Source organism: Marmota monax, unplaced genomic scaffold (genome assembly GCF_021218885.2).
Source record: "Marmota monax isolate L192 unplaced genomic scaffold, Marmota_monax_Labrador192_F-V1.1 WCK01_AAM20220418_F8-fsc00043, whole genome shotgun sequence".
Classification (NCBI taxonomy): Eukaryota; Metazoa; Chordata; class Mammalia; order Rodentia; family Sciuridae; genus Marmota; species Marmota monax.
Genome location: NW_026691982.1, coordinates 8,894,938 through 8,922,311, shown reverse-complemented (window position 1 = coordinate 8,922,311; position 27,374 = coordinate 8,894,938). Strand labels below are relative to the sequence as shown.

General features: G+C 37.8%; 1 protein-coding gene across 4 annotated transcripts in view; it reads left to right on the top strand.

Annotated features, from left to right (window-relative positions):
* Positions 1 to 4,410: 4,410 nt before the first annotated feature.
* Cenpj (centromere protein J) overlaps positions 4,411 to 27,374 on the top strand; it is a 59,589-nt gene continuing 36,625 nt past the window's right edge. For 3 of the 4 annotated variants that reach the window (XM_046447415.2, XM_046447423.2, XM_046447406.2), the window contains exons 1-8: positions 4,411 to 4,519; positions 9,249 to 9,758; positions 10,283 to 10,406; positions 15,873 to 16,169; positions 18,617 to 18,728; positions 19,630 to 19,732; positions 19,841 to 21,473; positions 23,271 to 23,403. In XM_046447415.2, the coding sequence (XP_046303371.1) occupies positions 9,315 to 9,758; positions 10,283 to 10,406; positions 15,873 to 16,169; positions 18,617 to 18,728; positions 19,630 to 19,732; positions 19,841 to 21,473; positions 23,271 to 23,403 (2,846 nt within the window). In that variant the 5' untranslated portion in view covers positions 4,411 to 4,519; positions 9,249 to 9,314. The remainder of the gene's footprint in view (positions 4,520 to 9,248; positions 9,759 to 10,282; positions 10,407 to 15,872; positions 16,170 to 18,616; positions 18,729 to 19,629; positions 19,733 to 19,840; positions 21,474 to 23,270; positions 23,404 to 27,374) is intronic. The other variant, XM_046447430.2, reaches the window with a different exon arrangement.

Sequence of the window (27,374 nt, the reverse complement as noted above, 5' to 3'; positions counted from 1 at the left end):
TAAAACAATGTCAAAATTGTGTGACCTTTTTACCACAAGTTAATCTTGGAGTCAATCCTAGAGGATTGATACCTAACCATATTTGGCAGATGGACGTCACACACTTGCCAGAATTTGGAAAATTAAAATATTTGCATGTTACAGTTGATACTTCTTCTGGATTTTTGATGGGCTCCCTTCATGCAGGAGAAAAAACTAAAGATGTTATAGCTCATTGCTTACAAAATTTTGCCACTGTGGGTGTTCCAAAACAGTTAAAAACAGATAATGCCCCTGGTTATACTTCTACCTCTTTTAAACAATTTTGCTCAACATTTGGCATTACTCATATAACAGGAATCCCATACAATCCACAGGGACAAGGAATAGTTGAAAGAGCTCATCAAACTATTAAAATGTACTTATTAAAGCAAAAAGAAGGAATTGGGAAGGGGTATATATTCCCCAAAGATAAACTTAAAATAACCCTTTTTACTCTAAACTTTTTAAATTTGGATTCATCAGGACTTAGTGCTGCGGAAAGGCATATGTGTCCAAAAAATGTACATAAGCCCAAGGTACTTTGGAAGGATATTCTAACAGGACAATGGAAAGGTCCTGACCCAGTAATTGTCTGGAGTCGGGGGTCTGTTTGTGTGTTTCCACAGGGAGAACAGCAGCCGATTTGGATTCCAGAGAGATTAACCAAGGTCCTGACCCAGTGATTGTCTGGAGTCGGGGGTCTTTTTATGTGTTTCCACAGGGAGAACAGCAGCCGATTTGGATTCCAGAAAGATTAACTAAAGCGATTTCTACAGACCAAAAAGAAGATGATTTGGCTCAAATCCATAACAACTGATATCCAAAACTCCAGTTTGGCTATTCTTACATCTGCAACAGAACCAGGATGCTTTTTTCAATATCTATTTTATTATTGCCCTTTGCCATATCATGAAGTTCTATTTTGTTTTTTGAGCTCATACAGACCTAGGTTAATGTTTTGCTGATCAGTTCTATTTTTTGACTATAGAGTTTTTAAACATTGCAATGGAGATTTCACCTGTAAAAAGTTATAAGGCCTTTACTATAATGTTATGTGTTGTATGTATTATATTATGTGTGCACACTTGTGTTTTGTGTTATATGTTTGAATGTACGTATGTCCATATATCATATATGATGAGCGCTCATGATAAAATGGATCCAAAATTTTTTTTTTCACGTAATTTATATGGTTTAATTTAAATTGGGTAAACAACTGTTGAGGATTGTTTTAATATGTAAACAAAAAAGAAGGTTAACAGATCTGTTTGTTTACTTTCACCTTTCCTTTTCATTATATTTAATAATTCTCTTAAAGATAATGTAAATTGTTAAGAAAATTGTTTTCTTTTAGTGCCTTCTGTAGTGTTACATAATTTTTTCTTTAGCCATTATTGCCAGAATTCCTATCTTCATCCCAGTGCTGGTGAAGACAATGTAAATTGCTAAGAAAATTGTTTTCTTTTAGTGCCTTCTGGAATGTTACATAATTTTTTCTTTAGCCATTATTGCCAGAATTCCTATCTTCATCCCAGTGCTGGTGAAGTCAAAGATAAAACCAATCTACAGCTTCTACAATAGCCATCACTGAACTGCTTGCAGAACTTGCCTGGACACATTGTGAGCTCACCTGTATGCATTGTGAACTATCTGTTGGTACAGCGAATTGTGGTAGTGCTGGAGTATTTTTGCTGATGGTGTCACCGGTGGTACAATTTTTCAAAGGAGCCCTCAATTGGCTTAATGTCATGGCATTTTGCATCCTCCTCTACTAGTGATGGTCTAAAATTTGGGGGCCAACAGAGGTGAGGCAAAGAACCTCACCCCCCCACAGGTGCAAAGGCCTATCCACAAGTATGGCTGTATGCTGGACCGGTAGTCAGTGACGGGTATGATCCAATTGCAGTGGTACCAACCTAAGACAGGAGGCTGACGCCTAGAGGTCAGTTCATCCGATGACGGGTAAGGACCATATGTTGAATTGGACTGCCTAACAGGCACGGTCCCTAAGCCACATGCTTGTTGTTTAAACAGAGAGGGGGAGATGTTGAGAGCCACAGCCAAAGGGGCCCCAGCAAACTTCTAGCTGCCAGCAAACTTCCAGCTGCTGGCTGATGATTGGCTCACAGCGGCCCCAGCAACATCTAGCTGATTGGCTCCTCGGCCCCAGCAACATCTAGCTGATTGGCTCCTCTGCGGTGATGCTCATTGGGCTGTTTCCCTGCCCTTTCAGACCACGGAGCTGCTCATTGGGGGACTTTTTTGGCTCCGCCCACGTGACCCAGCCAATCGGCCTCAAGAGCAGGAGGATTGTGGGAGAGGGAGAGAAGCTTGTGTGGGAGAGAGAGGCTTGTAAAAAGCCGGTGGTGGCAGTTGAGGCTCTGAGGGTTTTTCCTGAGAGGCTATTTTGTTTGGCGTGTGTGGTTCTAAAAATAAAGTTAGTTTCTTTTGACAAGTGGCTCCTGATTGTGCCCAGCCAGACTGCGGCAATAGGTGGTGCTGAGAATTGAACCCAGTGCCTCACACATGCTAGGCAAGTGCTCTCCACTGAGCTACAACCCAAGCCCTCAATAATACATATTTTAACAAAGATGATTTTGGGGTATGCTTTCAAATGAAATGAAGATGAAGATAATTTTGGTCCTTATCCAGCATCTGAAACAAGTGTGTAATCTTGGAATTCTTGGGCTTTGGTTATAAGAGGAAGTAGAAGGGCCGAGGGATAAGCAGGGAAATCTTGATTTAGGAAAGAAGGACCTTTCCCACTCCACTGTACCTGGTATTGAAACCAGGGACACTCTTAACACTGAGTTACAACCCAACCCTGCTTAGTTTTTTATTTTGAGACAGGGTCTCAGTAAATTGTCCATGCTGCTCTCTAACTTGCAGCCCTGCCTCAGCCTTTGGAGTAGTTGGGATTACAGGCATGAGCCATTGGGGTGGCTCCCTGAAATGTTATCTTTAACCAGTGGTATTTTGTTTCAACTACTATATTTATTCTTATAAATAGCACCACATTTGATTTTTTTAAAATTTATTTTTTGTAGTTGTAGATACTCAGAATGCCTTTATTTTATTTGTTTATTTTTATGTAGTCTGAGGATAGAACCCAGCGCCTCATGCATGCTAGGTAAGCACTCTACCACTGAGCTACAGCCCTAGCCCTACTGTTACACACGAAGCCAGGTATGTAAACTGTGGTAACCTGACCTGCTGTACTGTCCTAAAGTGTCTTGTCTGCACCCATGAAGCACTCTGTTGGCAATAAAAATAAATAAATTATATATATATATATATATATATATATATATATATAATTTATATATATATATATATATATTTATATTTATATATATATCTTGTTTTGTGCTTTTAGCGTTCAAAAGAAAGTTTTCATACTTAATTGACATACATTGCCAAATTACCTATTAGCCACATTAAGGATAGATGGCTAACGACTATTTTTGGAGTGAATTCTCACAGGGATTTTTTTAAAAATGAAATAGTGTGGCAGACACAAGGCCCTCCCTTGCCCCTTTTTATTTATTTAGTGGTACTGGGGATTGAACCCAGGTGTGCTTTACCACTGAGTTACATCCCCAACCCCTTTTAAATTTTTTTTTTTTTTTGAAACAGGGACTCACTAAATTGCTGAGGCTGGTCTCATACTTGCGATCCTCCTGCCTCTGCCTCCGGAGCTGTGGGGTTTACAAGGGTGCGCAACCACGCTCAGCTCCCATCCTTTTTAAACGTTTTATTTTTTTGGTGTGTGGGGCGTGGTGCCCGGGGATTGAACCCAGGGGCGGCCAACCATGGACAGCACATCCCCAGCCCCCCCCCCCTTTTAAATACTTTATTTAGAAATCAGGTCTCTCTAAAACTACTTAGGGTGGCTTTGAACTATTGATTTTCTTGCCTCAGCCTCCCACGCTGCTGGGATTACACACAGGCGCCGCCACGCCTGGCTAAACTGGGTCTTCATTAAGTCAAATCCTGCCAAAACGGAAAGCAAAGGTTAAAAAAAAATCGTGGGTTTCCAGATAAGCTTTGGTCTCCTAGGCTTTCCTGCTCAGGAGGGAATTCGGAGCTCTCGCGTGTGCTCGCTCTAATTTTCAAAGGCTTTGGGCTAGAGCGCAGACCTCCGCAGTCTTTCTCCAAAACGTCTTTCTCCGAAATGTCTTTCTCACTCCGCTCCGGCCCCACCCCTCCCAACCAAACTTCCGCGGAGCGGAAGGCGGCTCGCAGTCCATTCCCTAGGCAACGTCTGTCCCGTGGCGTCGCTGGGAGCTGTAGTTTGTGTGGGTCAGTGATGCCCGTACAAAAGCCCGAAGGGGTCGGTGGAAACTACACTTCCCAGGAGCCCTCGGGTCGGGTGGGACGGGACCTGTCCGGGGGCGTGGCTCCGACCGCCGCGGTAATTGTGGCGGCTCTTTTGTAAATGCCGGGCTAATTCTGTCGTCAATTCGAGTGGACCGAACCAAAGAAGCTTCGCTGATCGGTAATTCGTGGCCGACAGGAGCGGAGGAGCTCTTGTCCGCTGCTCGAGTCCTTAAGAGGGCCTGGGTGTACCGAAGGGCTGGACTTGGGCCTTGGCACTGTATCGCTGGGGCGCGTAGGGAATCGGGCGCTGGCAAGCGGTGGCAGTTCAGAGGCTTCTTCGGTTAGCGCTGCTTTGTTCTTTCGAGAGCCTGGGGAGCCTTCCCTTTTGGTTAGGTGGGTCTCAGTCGTGGACTGGGGCAGACTTGAGGCTCCTGTTACACGCGCAGGAGTTGCGTCCGCTCTGGCATGGGCTGTGGAGTGGCTTCACTCCATCGGGCCGTCTCGCTCAGCCTTGTCAGGGCGTCTCTTTGAAAGCTTTGTGTGAATTCGTGGCCTTCAAGGAAGTGTTGTATTTTATAGGGACAAAACACCTCCTCAGTCCAGCTACTTGCTTTTCACGGGTCTGAGGGTGTATTTTAATATGCTGTTTCTAACCAGTTTTCCCGCTTACCAGTGTAGAGAATTTATTTTATCCCCCACTGTTTTAAAGAAAGTTCACATAGCACTCTTTGGAGGCTTCAAGGCTGTCGATTTGTCAGTTTTTTTTTTTTTTTTTTTTAACGGCTTTACTGAGGTGTAATTGATAAACAGTAAAAATAGGATGTCTGATGCTCAACAGTTTGATGAGTTTGTCCCTTAGACTTTAATGTGTGGAAAGTCTGAGTACACGTTCTAACCCTTTAAAAATGTTTTGCTATTTATGCTTTATTGATTTTAGGTATCAGTAATAGAATATTCAGGTGAGTCAGTATTTTTAAATGGGGTCAAGATGCCCCATATCTGTATTCCACCTGTCGTCTAGTAGGGAATTTTTGACATTTTCCACGTTACAAAATGACATTATAGTTTGTCTTCTTCTAAATTTGTATTTCAAAAGATTTCCCGCTAAGGTCATTGAAGTTTAACCAAGATTATCTGGCTGATTTTGATGAAAAGTTCTTTTTTTAAGATTAGTTTCCAACCTAAAAATAATTAAAATTAGTTTGCTTAGAACAGGTTTTTAGAAGTCACTAAATAGGAGCAACAGATATCCAGGAAAGTGTGCTGTTGGTAAGGGTACCACCCAGTGTGTATATTCCCTGAAGGCAGGAGTCCTTTGGCAGTCAATACCAGCTCCATATTTCTGGATAACCACCATCCTGACTTCTATAACTGAAGATTTTTTTTTGCCTCTTTATGAACTTCATGTAATTGGAAACTTACACTGTATATTTGTGTCTAATTTTTATTCATCATTACTCATCCATATTGTTGCCCTCAGCAGTTTTTATTTCTTTTTTTTTTTGTGCTGGGTATTGAACCATGGGGCTCTTTACCACTGCATCCCCAGTCTTTTTTAAGAGCCTTGCTAAGTTGCTGAGGCTGGCCTTGCACTGGAGTTTCTCCTGCTTCAGCTCTCCTGAGTCACTGTGATTATAGGCCTGGCCCCACCAAGCCTAGCTAGTTGTTTTTTTATTTATTGCAATGCTTAAATAGCTGTGGTTATCAAAGTGTGGTATCAATGTAAGGAAACATAAACCACAGACATTTTTGTCTTTGACAATTGAATGATTGGCAAGCATTCCTTTTGTTTTAAGAAAACCTTTAGTTGATAGTAGGAATTAATAATGCACTAAATCTTGTAAAAGCCCTCTCACAACTCAACCAGGGAGCAGTGGCCGAAACAAAACAAAAAACCAAAACAGTATCATTGGCCAACCCATTGGCATATACCTGTAATCCTAGCAATTTGGGAGGCTGAGGCAGGAGGATCAAAGCCAGCCTCAGCAATTTAGCAAGTCCCTAAGCAATTTAGTGAGACCCTGCCTCAAAAAATAAAAAAGGCTGAGAATGTGACTCATTGATTAAGCACCCTTGAGTTCAAACCTCAGTACCAAACCAAACCAAACCAAACCAATATTATTAAGTTCACTGTCTTCCATTTCTTTTAACAGTTCTATAAACTGGTGATTCATAGCATTTAAATGTACTGAAAAGTTTAAACATCTCTGTCCACGATACTGTTCATGGATTCTGCTTCAGAAAACTGAGCACAGTGTATATCATACAGTGGAATGAAGCTACAAAGCAGTCTCTTGTTTAAAAATTTCATTAAATCCATAAATCCAGCATTTTTACCTTCGTGTGTATGTGGTAATGAGGGTTGAACCCAGGGGTGCTCTATGACTGACTAGCCCTTTTTATTTTTTTACTTTGAGGCAGGGACTCTAAATTGTGGAGGCTGGCTTCGAATTTATGATTCTTTTGCTTTGGCTTCCTAAGTAGCTAGGATTACAGGTGTGTGCCATTGTGTCTAGTTAAATCCAGATTTTTCCTAATAGACAATCTGTCGTGAGAACTAATTTTCATGTCTAGCTGGAATTCTTTGTTAGAATATTAAAATATCTATTCCCAGGTTCAGTTTGTTTTATTTAAAAACAATTTTTTTTAGTTGTAGATGGACACAATACCTATAAATATTTTTATTTATTTTTATGTGGTGCTGAGAATCAAACCCAGTATCGCACACATACTAGGCAAGTGCTCTACCACTGAGCTACAGTCTCAGCCCCACAAATTCAATTTTTGAGGCTATGAATAGATAACATTTCTTTGTAAATGTAGATGATCTTTGAGAAAAGATGTATCTAACTTGGTCACTTTCTCTTATTGCACCACCCTCATAAAACTAAAGAAAAGTAGTTTTTCCAGTTTTGAATCAGTTCATATTATAAGGGTTCGTGAACAATTCTTTGGTTACTTAACTATATATAAAATGTCTTCTTTAATCTTATAATTAAAATATCTTCTTAAATCTCATAATTTTCAGACAAATGAACTCATTTATCTTTATAAATTTATGAATTTATTTATTTTTTCACCATCTAAAAATGTTTTCTCCCTACTTTTTTCTGTTGGTGCGAGTTTGTTTTTGTTTTTTTGGCAGTGCTAGAGATTGAACCCAGGGCATTGGCACATACTAGGCATGTGCCCTATTCACCACCACTGAACCACATTTTCAGCCGTCTTTCTTTTGGTACAGTTGTTTTTAATGCCTGGCCAAAGCTATAAGTTTAGATCCTGTTCAGAATTATTTTAAATTGTTTGTTGGATATTTATTTCTGATGCAGATAGCTAATTTCATCAATTTTTTATAATTAAGAATAAACAGATCAGGAGTTATTGTTTTTGCTGAAAGTATCTCAACATTATTTCTTTATTTTTTCAATTTTTATTTTTTAGGGTGCCATAGCTCACTATGCCATAGAGCTATGCCCTCAGCCCCTATTTTTTTTTTTTTTTTTGAGGGGGGATATTGGGGATTGAACTCAGCGGCCCTTGGCCACTGAGCCACATCCCCAGCCCTATTTTGTATTTTATTTAGAAATGGTCTCACTGAGTTGCTTAGTGCCTCTCTGTTGTTGAGGCTGGCTTTGAACTTGGATCCTCCTGCCTCTGCCTCCTAAGCTGCTGGGATTACAGGTGTGTGCCACCATGCCTGGCAATAGATAGCTTTTTAAATCTGTTATACTGTGGAAAATTACAGTTGCCATTTGGTATGAAACTTGTGACATACTTTCTAGTCTTTTTTCCTTCACTATTCTGGTCATAGTACTAACTTCTGCATCTCCAGTTCTTCAGTAGTGTGCATGTTTGGAAATTAAAGATTGTGCTTATTTTTTTTCCAACTAGAAAAATAATAATGTTGAGCCTGGACTTGAACTTGAGATTCTCTTGTCTCAGCCTCCTGAGTTGGTGGGATTACAGGCCTGTGTCACTGTGCCGAGTTATGATTTATTTTAAACTTACTTTTAGCAAACTTTTATCAGGTTCATTCTGTCTGCCAGGCATAGTGTTAGGCGGGGGGAAAATATACAGATATTTTTTAGGAGGAGCTCCGCAGTTTGGTAGAGTATGAACTTGAAAGCAAAATGCTACTAATACTGAGATAAATGCTGAAACAGTCGAGTCACGAATCTTTAGGAATACAAATGAGGGACAGCCTAGTGGGCAAGGGATTTTGGGGAGATATGGGGGAGGAAAAGTTGGGGAAACAGTACCAGGTAAAGCTATGAGTAGTGGTGTTGATGGTAGTAGTGGTGACAACTTTCCTTCTGGAACTAGGGAGAAAACAGCTGGGCAAAGAAGCAAGAAAATGCTTAGTGTGGGTAATACATGACAGTTGTAGTGATTTTTTTTTTTTTAATGAGTAACTTAAAAGTGTCTTAGCTTCCGGGCTGGGGTTGTGGCTCAGTGGTAGAGTGCTTGCCTAGCATGTGTGAGGCACTGGGTTTGATCCTCAGCACCACATTAAAAAAAAAAAAAAAAAGTTTTTTTTTAAGGCAATATATATAAGAAATCATTTAAAAATGATTTCACTCATATATATATATATATATATATATATATATATATATATATTTTTTTTTTTTAAAACAGTGTCTCTTAGCTTCCAAAGGTCAACTGATCTAGCACTTGTATAATAATGTCATTAGTAATTGAATATTTAGAGCAGAGGGATCGCAGGTTTTCTTATACAATTTGGATATTTTGAAGACAAAAATAAACAAACAAAAAAACCCATGTAACTTAATGCCCAGTTGCTCTGTTGACTTAAGCCTTTTGTGGTGGGTTGAGATTTGGGCTAGTTTTGGGTAGAACTCTAGTAGGTTTAACTAATACTTTTTGTTGCCTGTCTTTGTCTGTAGGTATTGAAAATCAAGAGCTCTTCTGACTTTTCCATTATTTAAATATAGTAGTGTCATTTGACTAAAATGTTCCTGATGCCAGCCTCTTCAGAGTTAAACAGTGGGCAGAACTTCCTAACCCAATGGATGACCAATCCTTCTCGGGCTGGGGTCATATTAAATCGTGGATTTCCTATTTTGGAAACAGATGAAGATAAGCAAACAGCTACAAATGCTTCTACCAGCTTTCCTGTTAAAGCTGCATATTTTTCAAAGAGCTTCAGTTTTATTAGTGAAGAAGATTCACTTCATGAAGAACAGAAATTGGAGTCTGATGGCCTTTTTAAACTACAGTCAGAAAAATCTGAAGTCCATACAATCTTTCCTTTAGTTAAAAAGGAACCACAAATAGTAGCATGCCAGGATGCTTCTGAACACCAGGAAGATAATAAAAATGACTTTATTCCCAATCTTGTGAGTGAATTACAACAAGTGGCTTATAAAGACCCACTTTTTAAAAAACTCGAACAGGTATAATAGAATTTGGCCTTATATGTGTTTGTGTTATTGCAGGTATTATATGATTATAAGTTATTTGTTCCAGATCCTCTTATTTTTCCCTTTTATTCTGAAATCCTCAAAATACCAGATTTTGCCTTTTGTCTAATGTGCAACATTAAAGATTATTTAATATGTAAGATATAAAACTTTATTTCTTTAAGTTGTATCTTATAATGAGAGCTAAATTAGAAATGGTTGTTCAAACACTAGGAGAAAAAAGTTGATGATGCCCTGAATACCCATCCTATTGTAAGACTTGGAGGATTCATGTGACTTTTTTTGTTTCTTAGGTGAGATAGCTGACATAATTTGCTCAGAAGAAATTGGATTTTAGAGTTTTGGTGGCAGACTTATTTACTGAGGGGATCCCTCTCTGAAATTCCCTATGAGGGAATTCAGGAGAAGGGAAATGGGAAGGAGTGAGATAAATGTAAGGAGCAAGTGTCCACGAAGAAAGTTTTGCTCCTTTAATAGTTAATTTTATGTTTAAAAAGCTGAAGGAAGTACAACAGAAGAAGCAAGAACAACTGAAGAGGCAACAGTTAGAGCAACTACAAAGGCTCATGGAAGAACAAGAAAAGCTGCTTACTATAGTGTCTGGGCAGCACATGCTTCCAGGTATGTTTTGCTTACACAGGGCCTTCAGTTAATAGGATGAGAAACAGTTTCACACAGTTCTTTCTTTTAGTAGTCTGACAGGTGATTTCTACCATTCCTATCATATGTTACAAACTCCAGTTTCTTCAGGGGTCAGACAGATCAGAGTGAAATATGGGAGTAGTGTAATATGAATGAAAGTAGTAGGAACTGGCATTCTGGGGTGCATGTGGCCTGCTCAACGGCCTTCATATTTGTTTATTTATTTGGGTGCTGGGGTTGAACACAGCGCCTTGTGTATGTCAAGTATGCCCTCTACTACTGAACCACACCTATCAGTCAATTTATTAAGAAAAAAGGGCTGGGGCTGTAGCTCAGTGATAGAGCGCTTGCCTAGCATGTGTCGGGCCCTGGGTTCAATTCTCAGCACCACATATAAATAAATAAAGGTCCAACCCCAACAACTAAAAAAAAAAGAGCCCAGTTTGGCTAGAGCTACTGGTATGCATCCCCTGCCTAATGAATGAAAACTATTAGAGGCCAGTAAAGTTAAACATATAGAATGGTCAGTAAACAATAGAAGCCACTCTGTTCAAATGAAGAACAATACCCAAAATGTTTGTTATGTGGTTAAAGATGATAATATTCTGTTGTTAACAGAAAGCATCATGAGCTTATGAGGGAAAATAACTTGTTAAAATGTGATCTGGAATAGTGTTTTTAAAAGTTTTTGACCACATTCCATAGTAGCAAAAACATTTCAGTCAGGACTCATAATGACAAGTAAATTTTATATTATCAATCTTTATTGGTGTGCCTGGTGATGTAGAGGGATATTTTCTATTTTGTTTATTCTAATTCTGTGTCATTTAAAAAAATAAGTCAGCAGTAACTTATTGTGTCTGATGATAAAATTGTTAATGAATTGTCTTCCACAGTTTGAAAAGTGTGTATGCTTCTTGCTGCTGTCTTCAAAGGTACACATTTTACTGGTTCAGGAAAGAGCCTGTTCTGTACAGAGATTGAACTGGACATTGAGAAAATGGAGAAGAAAAGACATTGGCAAATGAGTGTGGCTGGGTGGGAGTGGGGTGAGTGATGATGAAAAACTTTAACAGGTGAAGAAGGTTTTAGGGGGCTTTATGGAATATAAGAAAATAATAGGATTATATAAATAATAGACTGTGGTACTTTTTATTGCAGACTAGTGCTATGGAGTAATAGGGAAGCACATGTCATAGTTACTGGTATCAGAACTGGCCCCATTCAGTTATTGAACAGTTTGCTTTGAGGCAGGCAGTGTTTTCTTTTGTGTGTTTGGTGCTAGGGATTGAACCCAGGGTCTTGTGCATGTCAAGTACATGTTCTACAACTGAGCTATGCAGGGCAGTGATTTTCAAACTTTTCTAGTTTTAGAACCTCTTAATACTCTTAAATTATTGAAGATCCTAAAGAATTTTTGCTCTATGGGCTTTATTTATTTATTTATTTTATTTTCAGTTGTAGATGGACACAATACCTTTATTTATTTTTATGTGGTGCTGAGGATTGAACCCAGTGCCTCACACTTGCTAGACAAGTGCTCTACCACTGCGCCTCAATCCCAGCCTTATGGGCTATATTTATTAATAAGTTACTGTGTTAGTATTCTGTTACCATGACAAAATATCTGAGATAAACAACTTACAGGTGAAAATGTTAATTTTGGCTTACTGTTTCAGAGGTTTTGGAGGAGGAGCTTTGCCTGAGAGAAGTTAAATTACTTGCCCCTGGTCACATACCTAATAAATAGTAGATGTGGTGATCAAACTGAGATCTCTTGCAATCCAAAACCTCTTTCCTCCTCTTGGTGTTTTTCAAGGCCATGATGACTTGATTGTATTGCTCTGAGCCTATATACTGTAAGAGTTGCTCATCTAATAGTGGCCAGACAGGAGTGGGAAGGGAGGGAAGAGAGAGTGTGAGTGGAAGAGGGGAAGGGGCCATAGACCCAATATCCTCTTGAATGCATGCACCCGGTGACCTAACTTCCTTTCATTAGGTCCCACTTCCTAAAGGTTCTAGCACCTCCCAACAGAACCACAGGCTACTAAGGTTTTAGTTTATGAGCCATTAGGGGGACATTAACCATTCAAACCATAAGTAGTTATATTAGAAATACTAAGACATTTTAAACTAACCTGGAATAATAAACCAGTTGCATTTTACTAAAAATAGCATTTTTAAAATGAAAATTATTTTCTAAGACAATAATGTGAGAAGAAAGGCATTATTTTTATTTTCTATTTTAGAAAGTATCATTAACTTCTGGCTTAATAGAACTCAGCTGATTTTCTTCCTAATTTTGCAACTTAGTTTGTTGAATTATGTTGTTTTGGTTGAAATATTTGAAAAAATTTCAACTTCATGTGGATAACTAATTGGAAAAAGAGGAGTATTTTAATAGTCTTTTCAGATAATTCTGGATATTCTTCATTGATACTGCATGTTAAAAAATGGTCATTTCTTAGTGGTTATTCCCAGTAGGAATCTGAAACCATATTAATCAATTTGTTGTGTCCTATTATTTTAAAATATACTGTTAAATAAATTGAATATCTTGACATTTTGATTAGTTTTTTTTAATCATGCATGATTTAGGGCATTGATCATTTTGGAAAATAATGATTCACTGAATTATGTTGGTTTTCAAAATGTTGACATCTCAGTACACAATACAAAAAATTATACTCATTAATATCACTGCCAGTTTCATCTTCAAAGTCTTGAAGTATTATAAAATATCCTTCAAACTCATGATGGTGGATATGTTTTCCAGAATTCTGATTTTTATTTGAGAGGTCAAATTTTATTATTGGCAACAAATAATGTGAGCTATTTATATGTACCTTGTTTCTTTTTGAGAAAATGTATGCTAAATATTCAGGTTTAAATAACCATAGATTGTCTCATTCATTCTTTCAAATAAAAGTGTGTTCCTTGGAAGAAGTGGCTGGTTGAGCTTGCAGCTCAATTTAAGTCAATTCATGGTTTGCAGCAGACTTGATTTATATGTATTTCCCGTTTTGTCTCATACAGTGTTCATAAAGCATGGAATTCTACCACTCAGCCATATCCTCATCCATTTTGTTTTGTATTTTGAGACAGAATCTTTCTAAATTGCAGAGGCTGCCCTCAAACTTGTGATCCTTGTGCCTCAGCCTCTTGAGTTACTGGGATTATGGGGGTGTGCCACCATGTCTATTTTGCTTAGGGCATTCTTAAGTAAAAACTTTTTTTTTTTTTTTTTAAAGATTGTGATTATACGGGGGGGGGGCAAATAACAGTGACACTACAACTGGCATAGTTGGGTGGTACTGTCTTGCCTTGAATGATGTACCAGCAATTTTTCATTTTGCTTTTGTTCCATCAATGGATATTTTATGAAAAAAATATTGATTTGGCGAGTACCCTGAAATAGTCTTAGAGACCTCTAGGGAGTTAACAGACCACACATGGAGAATTTATTGCTTTAGAGCAGTATTTTGCCAAAAACCTCTTCAGATTGCAGTGAGATGTTCGTTGGTCAAAAATATTTAGAATAGGGTGAGGAATATTTGCTATCAAGGAAGAAAGGTTGAAGCTGATACTTTGTGGGGCCTACCTGATTTTCTAGTTTTATTTGTGGACTGAAGTTGAGGTAGATAAGTGATAAATGGTATCCACTGTTGTATAAAACACTTCCCATTATGTCTTTACTCCCAAATTTAGGTGAGGCAGTCCAGGAGAACACAGAACTGGTAGCAGAATTTCAGGGGTTGGTGCAGTAGGTAGGATGGTTGGTATGACTTCTTCTTTAAGAAGTGAAGGTTAGAGATATATAGCAGACTCTGTTTATTGGGTTACTTCAAAAGCAGAGACTTACGGAACAAAACAAAACAAAAAAATAGTCCAAGAAATTTAGAAAATGAGGAAAAAGTCACCTGTGAATCTGTCACTGAATGTGGGGGTCCAAGGAAGTGCTCCAGAAAGGAAAAGGGACCTCACCTCTGCCCTGGCAGGTTCTTGACTTACACTGCAGAAAGGAATTTTAGGATGTGTCAAGAGACACAGCAGAAAAAGCAAATAACAGGAGAATACACATTCAAGGGAAGAGGGAGTGCTGAGGCTTGAGAGTGAGATGTGCTTGGATATTTCAGACTTCTTTTAAAGGAAATTTTGTAGCTAGGTGTGGTGTAATCTTAGTGACTCAGGAGGCTGAGGCAGGAGGATTGCAAGTTCAAGGCCAGCCTCAGCAATTTAGGAAGGCCCTAAGTAACTTAGCAAGGCCCTATCTTAAAATGTACAAAAGGTGTAGGTATAGGGTGTAGCTCAGTGGTAGAGCGCCCCTAGATTCAATCCCTAGTATTGGGGGGAAAGAAAGAAAGAAAGGAAGGGAGGAAGGAAGGAAGGGAGGGAGGGAGGGAGTAAGGGAGAAGGAAGGAAGGGAGGAAGGAAGAAAACTATAAGCTGAGTTTGAAAGAATGTGGGATGACATCAGCTCATTTGTTTTGATTGTGGAGTTCAGAGTGGGTCATGATGGTCTTGTTTTCAGAATCTTTAGATTGACATCTAATTGGTAGTGTTTAGACTACCTATGTCATGGTTTTTACAGTATCTTTCTCTATAGTATCTCTTTAACTAGTATAAAAATATATCCTGCAAGCACAGAAGGTATATAGGCATTAATTAATGGGATTTACAGTACTCTAAGATTTATTGGACCCTTTAAGAATTCAGGCCTGGAGGAAAACAGGTTTGAGGGTGAAGGGGAAAGTGTTCTTGGAGTTTTTAAAGTTCCTTCCCTGTTTGTTTCCTTTATCTTTATTTCTTTCCTATCTTAAACCCACCACCCAAGGATATAAGATTTCAAGGGTTGCCTAAGGGGAGAAACTATAGGTAGTTATTGTTAATTAGGAAATGACTCAGATCATAACTCTGCACTGGTATTGAACTGTGACTGTCACAGGTTTGCAGAGTTGGCAGCTGCAGTGATGCATTCCAGAGTTATTTGGTGCTCCCACCTTTGACGTGTACATGTACATGCATATGCACAGAAAGCATAGTGTTCTCATCAAATTATGTGAAGATCACTTTGGAATGAAAGGTTTTGTGATTTTTGTTAAACGCTGTTTCTTAATAAGGAGAAAAAAATGCTTTTATCATTTTTTTCGGGATGGGGGTACAGGGGATTGAACTCGGGGGCATTCAAACACTGAGCCACATCCCCAGACCTTTTTTGTATTTAGATTAGAGACAAAATCTCACTGAGTTGCTTAGAGCCTCACTTTCGCTGAGGCTGGCTTTGAACTTGATCCTCCTGCCTCAGCCCCCACTGAGCTGCTGGGATTATAAGCATATGCCACCACATCTGACTGCTTTATCATTTTGTGGAGTAGGGATTACTGTTAGGCAGAAAAGAAAATATTGCTGGAAGGCATTAGCTTTGTTGATTTTCTTAATTGTAAGGTTTGACTTTACTGCCTGACGATCAGAACCAGAAGTACAGATCTCCAGTAAATTCAGCTGCTGGAGAGAAAGCCACATCCTTCTTGCCATCATGTATCTACTCTAACCAAACCCAAGAAAAAGCACATGTTTGCAGAATTTTATCTGATGAACAAAACAACTTCTGTAGAGCTACTCATCAAGATTTTGTCTTACCTTCAAAAAGTGCTTCTCCAAATTTGTTTTATGAGTCACAGTATCAAGAACCAGCTGTGGAGAAAAATGATTTGAAGGAAGAAAACCATAGCCATCCTACAGGTGAATTACTTATGTAAAAACTAACAGAATTATCAAGTTTTGTCTTAAACTAAGAGCAGGCTTGTTTGCATTTTTTTCTATCCCCTGTGGCTCTAATTGTAAGGTTCCACATGCTACATAGCCACTGAGACAAACAGCCAGGCTAGAATTTGACTTTCCAAGAGTAATTGTTGACACGCATGCTGACTTCAGAGTCTGTAGGTAGCATAGGGTTTTCAAAGAGGGAGGCAGTGAGTTCTGCATGTACCATTTTTTTTTTTTTTTTGATTGCCTGGAAATATATGACACATGAGAATAAGGTTGGTGGTACTGAATGAGGTGGTAGCAATGTCTATAATTTGAGCTACTTGGGAGGCTGAGGCAGGAGGATCAAAAGTTCAAGGCCAGCTTGGGCCTTGAAGCTCAAAAAGGAGTAGGGATATAAATCAGTGGTACGTTGCCACTAGGTTTAATCCTTTGTGCGTGTACGCATGTGCACACATACACAGAAACACACACAGGAGTAGCTGGTGTTGGGAGTTACTTATAAAAGAGGTTTCTTCTAACCTAGGTGGTTGTTTTCACTATGCCTCTATATTTGCAGCACCTAGCACATTTGTGCCAGAGAACTGGCACTCATTGTTTGATAATGTAAACTCACGGTGATCTCTTGGCATTTTTGCTGTATTTTGTGTGTGTGTGTGTGTGTGTGTGTGTGTGAGCAATGCAGGGGATAAAACCCAGTGCCTTGTACATGGAAGAACTCCATCACTGAGTTACATCCCAAGCTAGTCTTTTTTTTTTTTTAAATATTTATTTTTTAGTTGTAGTTGGTCACAATACATTTATTTTATTTGTTTATTTTTATGTGGTGCTAAGGATTGAGCCCAGGGCCTCACATGTGCTAGGCTAGCACTCTACCACTGAGCCACAACCCCAGCCCTAGTCTTTTTTTTTTTTTTTTTTTAAAGCCCTGCTCCTGCCTCCTTTCTCCTCTCCTTTTTTGTATTGTTGCAATCATGAATATTGTATACTATTCTTGTGTTATAGTATGTCCTGTAATCTCAATAAACATAGTGTAATAATTGTCAACATTATGCTAGTCATCAAATAATATATCTATTGAATATTCTTTGTGGAAAGTCAAAAGTTTTCTGTATTTCTAAACTTTTAAATATTTAAGAAAAATTTTTTAGTTGTAGATGGACCTTTATTTTATGTATTTATTTGCGATGCTGAGGATCAAACCCAGGGCCTCACACATGCTAAGCAAGCACTCCATCAGTGAGCCACAATCCCAGCCTGTAAACTTTTTAATTTTAATGTGTTTTTGTGAATGTACTATTAAGTTATTAGAAAAATACAAATAACACAATAAAGGTGTCTATGGCTACCATTTAGGATTACCTACCTTTGTATATATTGCCTTATTCCTAGAGTACTCTATCAATATGGAAATCTCAAATGTCTTTGTCTTTTCTTTTACATAACATACTTCCTTTTTTTTCCCCCCAAACACCCAGAAAAGTTCAAAGACCATTGCATTGATTAGATGGTTAATATTTTGCCATACTTACTTTGTAAATATATATGTGGTATGTGTATATCTTTAATCTGTAGCTATATATGAAAATTGCTGAGCCATTTCACTGAAAGTAATATGTACTTCATTCCAAATATTTCAGTGTGTATCAAGTAAAAATTAGAACATTCCTCTCTACAGTCATAATACCATTATTATACTTAAGGAAATTAACAGTAATTCTTTAGGTCAGGCGTGGTGGCGCACGCTTGTAATCCCAGCTGCTCGGAGGCTGAGGCAGAAGGATCGTGAGTTCAAAGCCAGCCTCAGCAATGGAGAGGTGCCTAGCAAGTCAGTGAAACCCTTTCTCTACATAAAATACAAAATAGGGCTGGGGATGTGGCTCAGTGGTCAGGCACCCTGAGTTCAATCACATGGTATCCCCCCAAAAACCCCAGTAATTCCTTAGTATCTAAATTCATTTTGGAATTCCCTCTATTTTCCCAAAAATGTCTTTCAAAAATTTTTTTAAACCAGGATCCAATCAAATTCATATATTTGGTTATTAGAATTTTTTTAATCTTTTTTATTCTGCCACCACTTTTTCTTCCTTCTGGTACTAGGGATTAAACCCAGATATTCTACCACTGAGCTCTATCCACAGCCCTTTTTATTATTTTGAGAAAGTCTTGTTAACTTGCCTAGGCTGACCTTGAACTTCTGATCTTCTTGCTTTACATTTTTGAGTAGCTGAGTTAACAGGTGTGCGGTTACATGTCTGGTTTGTAGTTTCTCTTTATCATATTGAAGACTTCCTAGAGTGTCATAACATTTTCAGCATATGTTACTTTCAAATAAATATTTTTTAGCATAGTATCTTATTAAGTTCTCATGTTTTAAGACTTTACCTTTTTTTAAACTAAATTATTCCTAATTTTTATCCTAGGAGAAGGTATTTCATCTTGCTGGGAGAAAATAACAGAACAGATTCAGGAAGGGAATGATATGAACTTAAAAAAGATTGATGATTCCTCAGAAGTGGTTAATATGGAAGAAAGGTATTATTCATGTGAAAAGTAATAATAAATGTCGCAGCTTAATATAACAACCTTTGTTATTGAGTACTTTTCTTTAAAGATTCTATGCTTGTTTTCATTTGAATATGCTTATAAGTATAAGGTTGATGGCTAAACTTATCACATACTGTCAACAACAGATGGAGTTGGGAGATACATTAGTTCAAGTAGCTTTGACATTGTGTTGGAAGAACTGAGCAAATATCCTCCCTTAGGAGAAATAGCTGGATGAAATTAATTTTCTCTGAAACAGTTAGATCCTTTTTTAGAGATGAGGAAAATTAGATATTGGAATCTCACATTTGGTGTCACTTATGAATTATAATTGCACAATTTAAGTTATAGAATTAAAATGTTAAGGCAGTTTAGGTTTATTCTTATATTTGAAATATTTTAGTATGTTATATAATATGGGAAAAATGACTTTGACTTTACTCACATTGTTAAGGACTTTTCTTAATTCAAAACATACATATTTAATGAGCTATTTAAAAATCCATTTTAAAGTTATATAATGAATACATTAAAAGTTACTTTATAATCAGTAGATGGAGTTTAGAAGTGTTCTCGACTCTCCCAAATCATGTGCAGAATATTGTATATTTTTGTTTTTTTCAGGGTTGTGAGGCATTGTAGCTTTCATTAAATTCTCAAAGGAGAATTCAAGAAGGTCCTAATTTGGGGGTTTTGTGTTTGTTTGCTTGGGTGCTGGGGATGGAACCAGGGGCCTTGTTTGAACTTAGTGTGTGCTGTACTGCTGGGCTTACTCCTAACTCTTGGTCCTTGACTTTGAAAAAGATTAGTTCTCAGTGTAGTTGAGGCACACTGAGTGTAAAATATCCATATATTGTGATTTGAGTGTTAACTTTGTTTTTATGATTAGGCCTATTAAAGCTGCCATTAGAGAAAGGAAGCAGACATTTGAAGACTATTTAGAAGAACAAATTCGGTTGGAAGAACAAGAACTGAAAAAAAACCAGCTAAGGGTTCGCATTTATACTATTTTGATTGTTATTCTAAGGCAATAGTTATTTATATAGTAACTTTAAGATTACTTGGATATATCATTATTAATTCAAATATTCTCATTTTAGGAGGCAGAAGAACCTTTGCTAATAAAAGCAAAACCCAAACAACCATTCTTAAAACGAGGAGAAGGTTTAGCTAGGTTTACTAATGCTAAATCTAAGATTAAAAAAGGAAAAGAAAGTAAACTAGTGCCTAACCAGAGCACATCAGAGGACCACCCTGTGTTTAAAATAGACAAACAACAATTCCAGCGGAAAACTGCTCTTATAAATAAAGAACTGTGTGCAGAGAATACTACTTTTAAAAAGGAAAATAAAGCTAGAAACAAAACTGCTTCTGTTACACTCACTCAAAAACCTAAAGTGCCTAAAAGCAATAATAGGAAAAATCTCTCTTCATCAGTATTGAAAATACAGATGGGGAAGAAATGTGATGGGCAAATTAAAGACCAAATTAAACTAGAAAAAAAGGTCCAATCTAATAACAAAGAAAATGCACCCGAGTATACAAAACCCTGTGATGCTGGTTGCAAAATGTGGAATAAGATACAAGGGAAAGACAGACAGCGTCTTTTAACAGGACCTGTCAGCTGCATGGCTTCTAAGAGCCCAGTAAATGAGATTGTGAAGGAGTCAGAATCTTCTCTTGATGTTTCTCTTCAGAAAAAATTAGAGAATTGGGAAAGAGAAAAGGAAAAGGAAAATTTGGAATTGGATGAATTTTTATTTTTAGAGCAAGCTGCTGATGAAATATCATTTTCTAGTAATTCTTCATTTGTACTGAAAATTTTAGAAAGAGACCAACAGATCAGCAAAGGTCATCGGATGTCTTCAACCCCTGTCAAAGCTGTGCAGCAGGAAAAGACACACCTGATGGATCCCAGTAGTCAGAATAACCATGGTGAGGATCCAGGCCATAACCCTCCCCATGAAAGTAAAAGGGAGTGTGAGGTCACACCTAAATCTCTTGGTTCAGCATCCTTGCCTGATGGATTGAGGGAACCTTCTTGTAAAATCAGTAGGAAGGTCTTCCAAATGATCACTTCTGAAAATCAAATGCAATGGGATGCAAGTGATGATGAAGGTGTTACAAATAGTGACAGTAGCATTGACTCTGAGGAGCAGCTTGATGTTGCCATAAAACCATCTAGTGAGGCTGGAGAAAGAAGTTTCAACAACAGAGAGGATAGTCCACAAGTCTGTAATGACAAGGGGCCTATTAGGGATACCAGGACTCAAGAAGATAAAAGGAGAGATGTTGATTTGGATTTGTCTGACAAAGATTATAGCAGTGATGAGTCTATTGTAATAGAAAACATGAATAAAGTGCCTGAGCCCTCAAGAAGACCCTCATTTCTAAGTATGAGTAAAATTGATTTTGACGATGAAAGATCTTGGACCGACCTTGAAGAGAATTCATGTAAACATGCCATTAATCTTGGGGATGAAGCCATTTATGGAATGACACAGACATGCTACCCTAATAAAAGTGGAATATGTGTTATGGACAAAACAATTAAAAGGAAGGTTGCACCAGTCAAGAAGGGAGAAGACTTAAGCAAGTCTCGTAGGAGTAGAAGTCCTCCTCCTACCTCAGATCTGATGATGAAATTCTTCCCGTCTTTGAAACCTAAAACAAAATCAGATTCACATTTAGGAAATGAACCCAAATTAAACATGAATCAAGATCAGCCACCTGGTGAGTCAAAACTTATAAAATATGTATTAGAATGTTAAAGTTAACATTAATGGGGAAGTTTAATTACTGGGTGATTTTTAAAAATGAAATTAAAAATTTTGTGGTTCTAAATAATCTAGCATAATCTCTAGGATAAGAGATTCAGATGAACTGTTCTTTTGGATTTCTTTTTCTTTCTTTCATTTTTTTTTTTTTTTTTTGGATCTGGGGATTGATCCCAGACCCTTGCCCATGCCATGCAAGTACTCTACCACCCACTGAACTACACCCTTGCCCCCCACCCCCCTTTTTTTTTAGGTAATGGGGGATTGAACCCAGGGGCACTCTACTGAGCTACATCCCCCCTTCCATTTTTATTTTGAGTCCAGGTCTTGCTAAGTCCTCCAACTTGCAGTCTTCCTGCCTCAGCCTCCCAAGTTGTTGGGATAACAGATGTGCCACCATGCCTGGCTCCCATGACTCTCTTTTTAACCACTTGCATTGACTTGTCAAACATGACCAGGAAGGAATAAAGTACAGTAGTTCCCCCCCATTAGACTTCTGGTGGATGCCTGAAATTGGATAGTGTTGAACTCTATATACTGTTTTTTCTTATAACACATAATTTTCACTTAAAGTAAGTACTTTGTGGCTTCTCTTTGGCATATCCAAATTTTCATCATTACTGTAGTATTTTGGGGCCATTATTAAGGAAAATAAATCCCCTAACCTAGATGGCTACTACATGACTAATGAGTGGGCAGAGTATACTGTGTACTCTGGACAAGGATGTTTATGATAAATGTTGATGATTATTCTAACATATGCATATCTGCCTCATTCTGTTTAATGGCTGTGTTAATGTGATGGGGTTTTCAAACTTAACATTGAAAAAACTTCTTTCCATTATATTGTCACATAACCTATGAATACCTAGCAGAGCATTTGGTTCTTTAAATATAAATTATAGCTAAATTATTTGTAAAAATTATTCTCATTTTAAATGTAACACTTTTTAGAGGAAGTTTGAAAGTTAAAAAGAAATAAAAATATCCATAACTATACTCTCAAGAGTAACTACTATGCCATTTTGGGATATTTGCTTCCAGTCATTTTTCCTATATATATATTTTTTTAATTTCTTATTTGGTACCAGGGATTGAACCCAGGGGTGCTTAACCAGTTAGGCACATCCCCAGTCCTTTTTATTTTTTATTTTGAAACAGAGACTCACTAAGTTGCTTTAAGGCCTCACTAAATTGCTCAGGCTGGCCTCAAAAACTTGTGATCCTCCTGCCTCAGGCTCCCAAGCTGCTGGGATTACAGGCATACACCAGTGCGGTTCCTATGTATTTTTAATGCGAAAAGACATATATTTTAATTTGCTCATCCTTCTAGCCTATGATTTAGATCAAAAGTATTTTCTGAAAGGGTAGTACCAAATATTAAAATGCTTGTTTCAAATGAAGAACAGAAGTACTTTTTTTTTTTTTTAAAATAAGTTGCAAATTTGATAAGGGGAAAAGTGTCTTAATTTGCATTTCTTTAGTAGTGGGGTAAACTTTGATTTTGGAATGATTAGCTTTTTAGATCTCAGGAATAATTTAAGACAATACTTTTTAAGACAATATTCTTGAGTTAGATTAATTCTTAAATTCAGACTGATTTTCTTTAGAAAGTTAGGCAAGCTTTGTTTCAAATGCATTTTAATGGCACATGGGTTTACATATTCTTGGTTTTTTAGTATTAGTAGCTAGATAGATTTTTTTCCTGCTTTAAGCCTTACGTAGAAGTCAGTATTTATGGCCTGTTTTTTAGGTGACAATGCTCGATCCCAGATGTTGAGAGAGAAAGTTATTGAATTGGAAACAGAAATAGAAAAATTTAAAGCAGAGAACACATCTTTAGCTAAACTTCGCATTGAACGAGAAAGTGCCTTGGAAAAACTCAGGTAAGTTGCCTTTATGAGTTGAGGGAAAAAAATGTGCAGTGATGTAATCATATATTTACAGTTGTATCTAAAATATTTGAAACATTTTAAATCAGTTCAAGAAATCTAAATGGAAAGGAGGTGAAGTCTGTGTTTTATAAGATTTATTTTATTAAATAAAGTGACCCAACATTGTCAGATGTGTTAAAAGGGATATTCTCATGGTGGTGAGATCATAAATTGAAATTTGAAAAGCAGTTTGGGGCCATGAATTCAAGTAGTAACTTGCTTAGTGTATTAGTTTCTTTCTTTCTTTCTTTTTTTTTTTTTTTTTTTAGTGTATTAGTTTCTTAGGGCTGCTGAAACAAATTCCGAAAACTGGGTAGTTTAGATTTAGATGAGATGGGGAGCATTCAGGGTGGTATGTCCATAAATAACTGGGTAGTTTAAAACAACTGAAACTTATTTTCTTATGTTTCTGAAGATTTTAAAGAGTCCAACATCAAAGCATCTGCCAGGCCATATTGTTTCTTCTAGCTTCTGGGATGGCTGGCAATCCTTGGTGTTCTTTGGCTTACAGCAGCATCATTCTAATTTCTACCCCATAGTTACATGGCCATCTTCCTACTTTGTGTTAGTGTCTTCCCATGACATTTTCCTCTCTGTGTGTGCTTCATTCTACGTTTCTTCTCTTCTTATAAGGACATTATAATGTGGTCCACCCTACTCCAGTATGACTTCATTTTAACATATATGTTAATTATATCTGCAAAGACCTTATTTCCAATAAAGTCATACTCATAGGGTTAGAGCTTCACCATACTGTATTGGAAGGCCACAACTTTATCCACTGTAGTCAGTGATATGACAAATGCAGTTTTCTACCCTAGGTCATTATTTGACCTGATTTTATTGGGCAGCAAAACCTCAACTGAACATGTACATATATCTTGTTTTGAGTGGGGATTATGGGGATTAAAAAGGGTACTCTTGTACATTGCTGGTGGGACTGCAAATTGGTGCAGCCAATTTGGAAAGCAGTATGGAGATTTCTTGGAAAGCTGGGAATGGAACCACCATTTGACCCAGCTATTCCCCTTCTCGGTCTATTCCCTAAAGACCTAAAAAGAGCATGCTACATGGACACTGCTACATCGATGTTCATAGCAGCACAATTCACAATAGCAAGACTGTGGAACCAACCTAGATGCCCTTCAGTAGACGAATGGATAAAAAAAAATGTGGCATTTATACACAATGGAGTATTACTCTGCATTAAAAAATGACAAAATCATAGAATTTGCAGGGAAATGGATGGCATTAGAGCAGATTATGCTAAGTGAAGCTAGCCAATCCTTAAAAAACAAATGCCAAATGTCTTCTTTGATATAAGGAGAGTAACTAAGAACAGAGTAGGGTTGAAGAGCATGAGAAGAAGATTAACATTAAACAGGGATGAGAGGTGGGAGGGAAAGGGAGAGAGAAGGGAAATTGCATGGAAATGGAAGGAGACCCTCAGGGTTATATAAAATTACATACAAGAGGAAGTGAGGGGAAAGGGAAAAATAATACAAGGGGGAGAAATGAATGACAGTAGAGGGGGTAGAGAGAGAAGAGGGGAGGGGAGGGGAGGGGAGGGGAGGGGAGGGGAGGGGAGGGGAGGGGAGGGGAGGGGGGATAGTAGAGGATAGGAAAGGCAGCAGAATACAACAGACACTAGTATGGCAATATGTAAATCCATGGATGTGTAACTGATATGATTCTGCAATCTGTATAAGGGGTAAAAATGGAAGTTCATAACCCACTTGAATCAAAGTGTGAAATATGATATATCAAGAACTATGTAATGTTTTGAACAACCAACAATAAAAAATAAAAAAAAAAAAAGGAAAAAAAACAAAACAAAACCCAAGGGTACTTTACCATTGAGCTACTCTCCAACTGCCCCCCCCCCCCCCCCCCCCCCCGCTTTTTTTCAGTTTTGAGACAGAGTCTCGCTAAATTGCTTAGGTCCTAAGTTGCTGAGGCTGTCTTTGAATTTGAGATCCTCTTGCCTTAGCCTCCTGTGTTGCAGGATTACATGCATGTGTCACAGAGCCTGAATATGTTAATGTTTAATTGAGGTGAAATTCATACTGCTTACGATTAAGCATTTTAAAATGTATGGTACAGTGGCATTTAGTGCATTGACAGTTTTATGCAACCACCATTTGTCTCTATTTTCAAAATATATGTTACTCCAGAAAGACACTCCATACCCATTAACTAATTGCTTCCCATTTTCTTCCTTCTCCCATTTCCTGGCAACTATTAATCTGCCTTCTGTCAGTATTCATTTACATATTCTGGATATTTCATTCAAAATGAGTCATACAGGGCCGCAGATGTGACTTGATGGTAGAGTGCTTGTCTAGCATGCTATGAGGCCCTGTGTTCAATCCCAAGCACTGAAAAAGAGAACAAAAATTTTTGTGTCTGGTTTCTTTCACTTAGCATAAGATATTCAAGGTTCACCCATGTTTTAGTATGTACCTGTACTTAAATTGATTTTTTTAATGAGATAACTTTTTTAATAGGTTTATTTTTTTATTTTTATTAAAAAATTTTTTTAGTCATAGGTGGACACAATTCCTTTATTTTTGTTTTTATTTTTATGTGATGCTGAGGATTGAACCCCAGTGCCTCACACGAGTTAGGCGAGCGCCCTACTGCTGAGCCACAACATCAGCCTCTTATAGGTTTATTGTATGCATTTATTTTTTATGTGGTGCTGAGGATTGACCGCAGGGCTTCATACGTGCTAGGCAAGCACTCTACCAATGAGCCACAACCCCAGCGCCTTAATTGCTTTTTTAAAAATATATTTTTAGTTGTACATGGACACGATACCTTTATTTTTATGTGGTGCTGAGGATGGAACCCAGTGCCTCACACATGAAAGGCAAGTGCTCTCCCACAGAGCTACAATTCTAACCCCTTAATTGCTTTTTTAAATATATAATTGTTTTGCTTATTTATTTTTCAAAATTTGTTCTAATTAGTTATACATGACAGTAGAATGCATTGACACATTGTACACAAATGGAGCACAGCTTCTCCTTCCTCTGGCTGTACATGGTGCTGAGTCACACCAATAATGTAATCATACACGTATATAAAGTAATAATGTCTACCTTATTTTGCCATCCTTCCCATCCCCACAGCCCCACCCCTTCCCTCTTGTTTTTGAAATACGGTCTTGCTATGTTACCTAGGCTGCTCTTGAACTCATTAATCTGCCTTAGCTTTCTGAGTAGCTGGTATTATAGGTACATGCTGCCACACCTGGCTGTACTTTGTTGCCTCTATTTTTTTTGCCCTGGGGCTTGATCCCAGGGGCATCCCCAGAACTTTTTATTTTTTATTTTGAGACAGGATCTTGTTAAGTTGCTGAAGCTATCCTTGAATTTGGGATCCTCCTGGGTTTATGGGATTACAGGTGTACACCACTGCACCTGGCCTCCCAAACTTTTTTTTTAAATTTTGAGACAGGCTCTTGTCCAGTTGCACAGGCTGGCCTTGAACTTGTGATCCTCTGCCTCAGCTTCTTCAGGATCTGGGATTTACAGGTATGTGCCCTTATCCTGGCCCCAAAATAACTTTTTAAATGCTTTATTTATTTATTTATTTTAAATATATATTTTTAGCTGTAGTTGGACACAATATCTTTATTTTATTTTATTTTTATGTGGTGCTGAGGATTGAACCAGGGCCTTGCACATGCTAGGGAGTGCTCTACTGCTGAGCCACAACCCCAGCCCCCTTTACTTTATTTAAAATTGTATTTTTCTATTTAAAGAACATTTAAATCATAAAATAAAGACTATTTTTTTTTCACAGTTTCCACCATGCCAAAGTCTGTTCTTTTTTTTGTGGTGTTGGGGATCGAACCCAGGGCCTTATGCATGCAAAGCAAGCACTCTACCAACTGAGCTATCTCCCCAGTCCAAGGT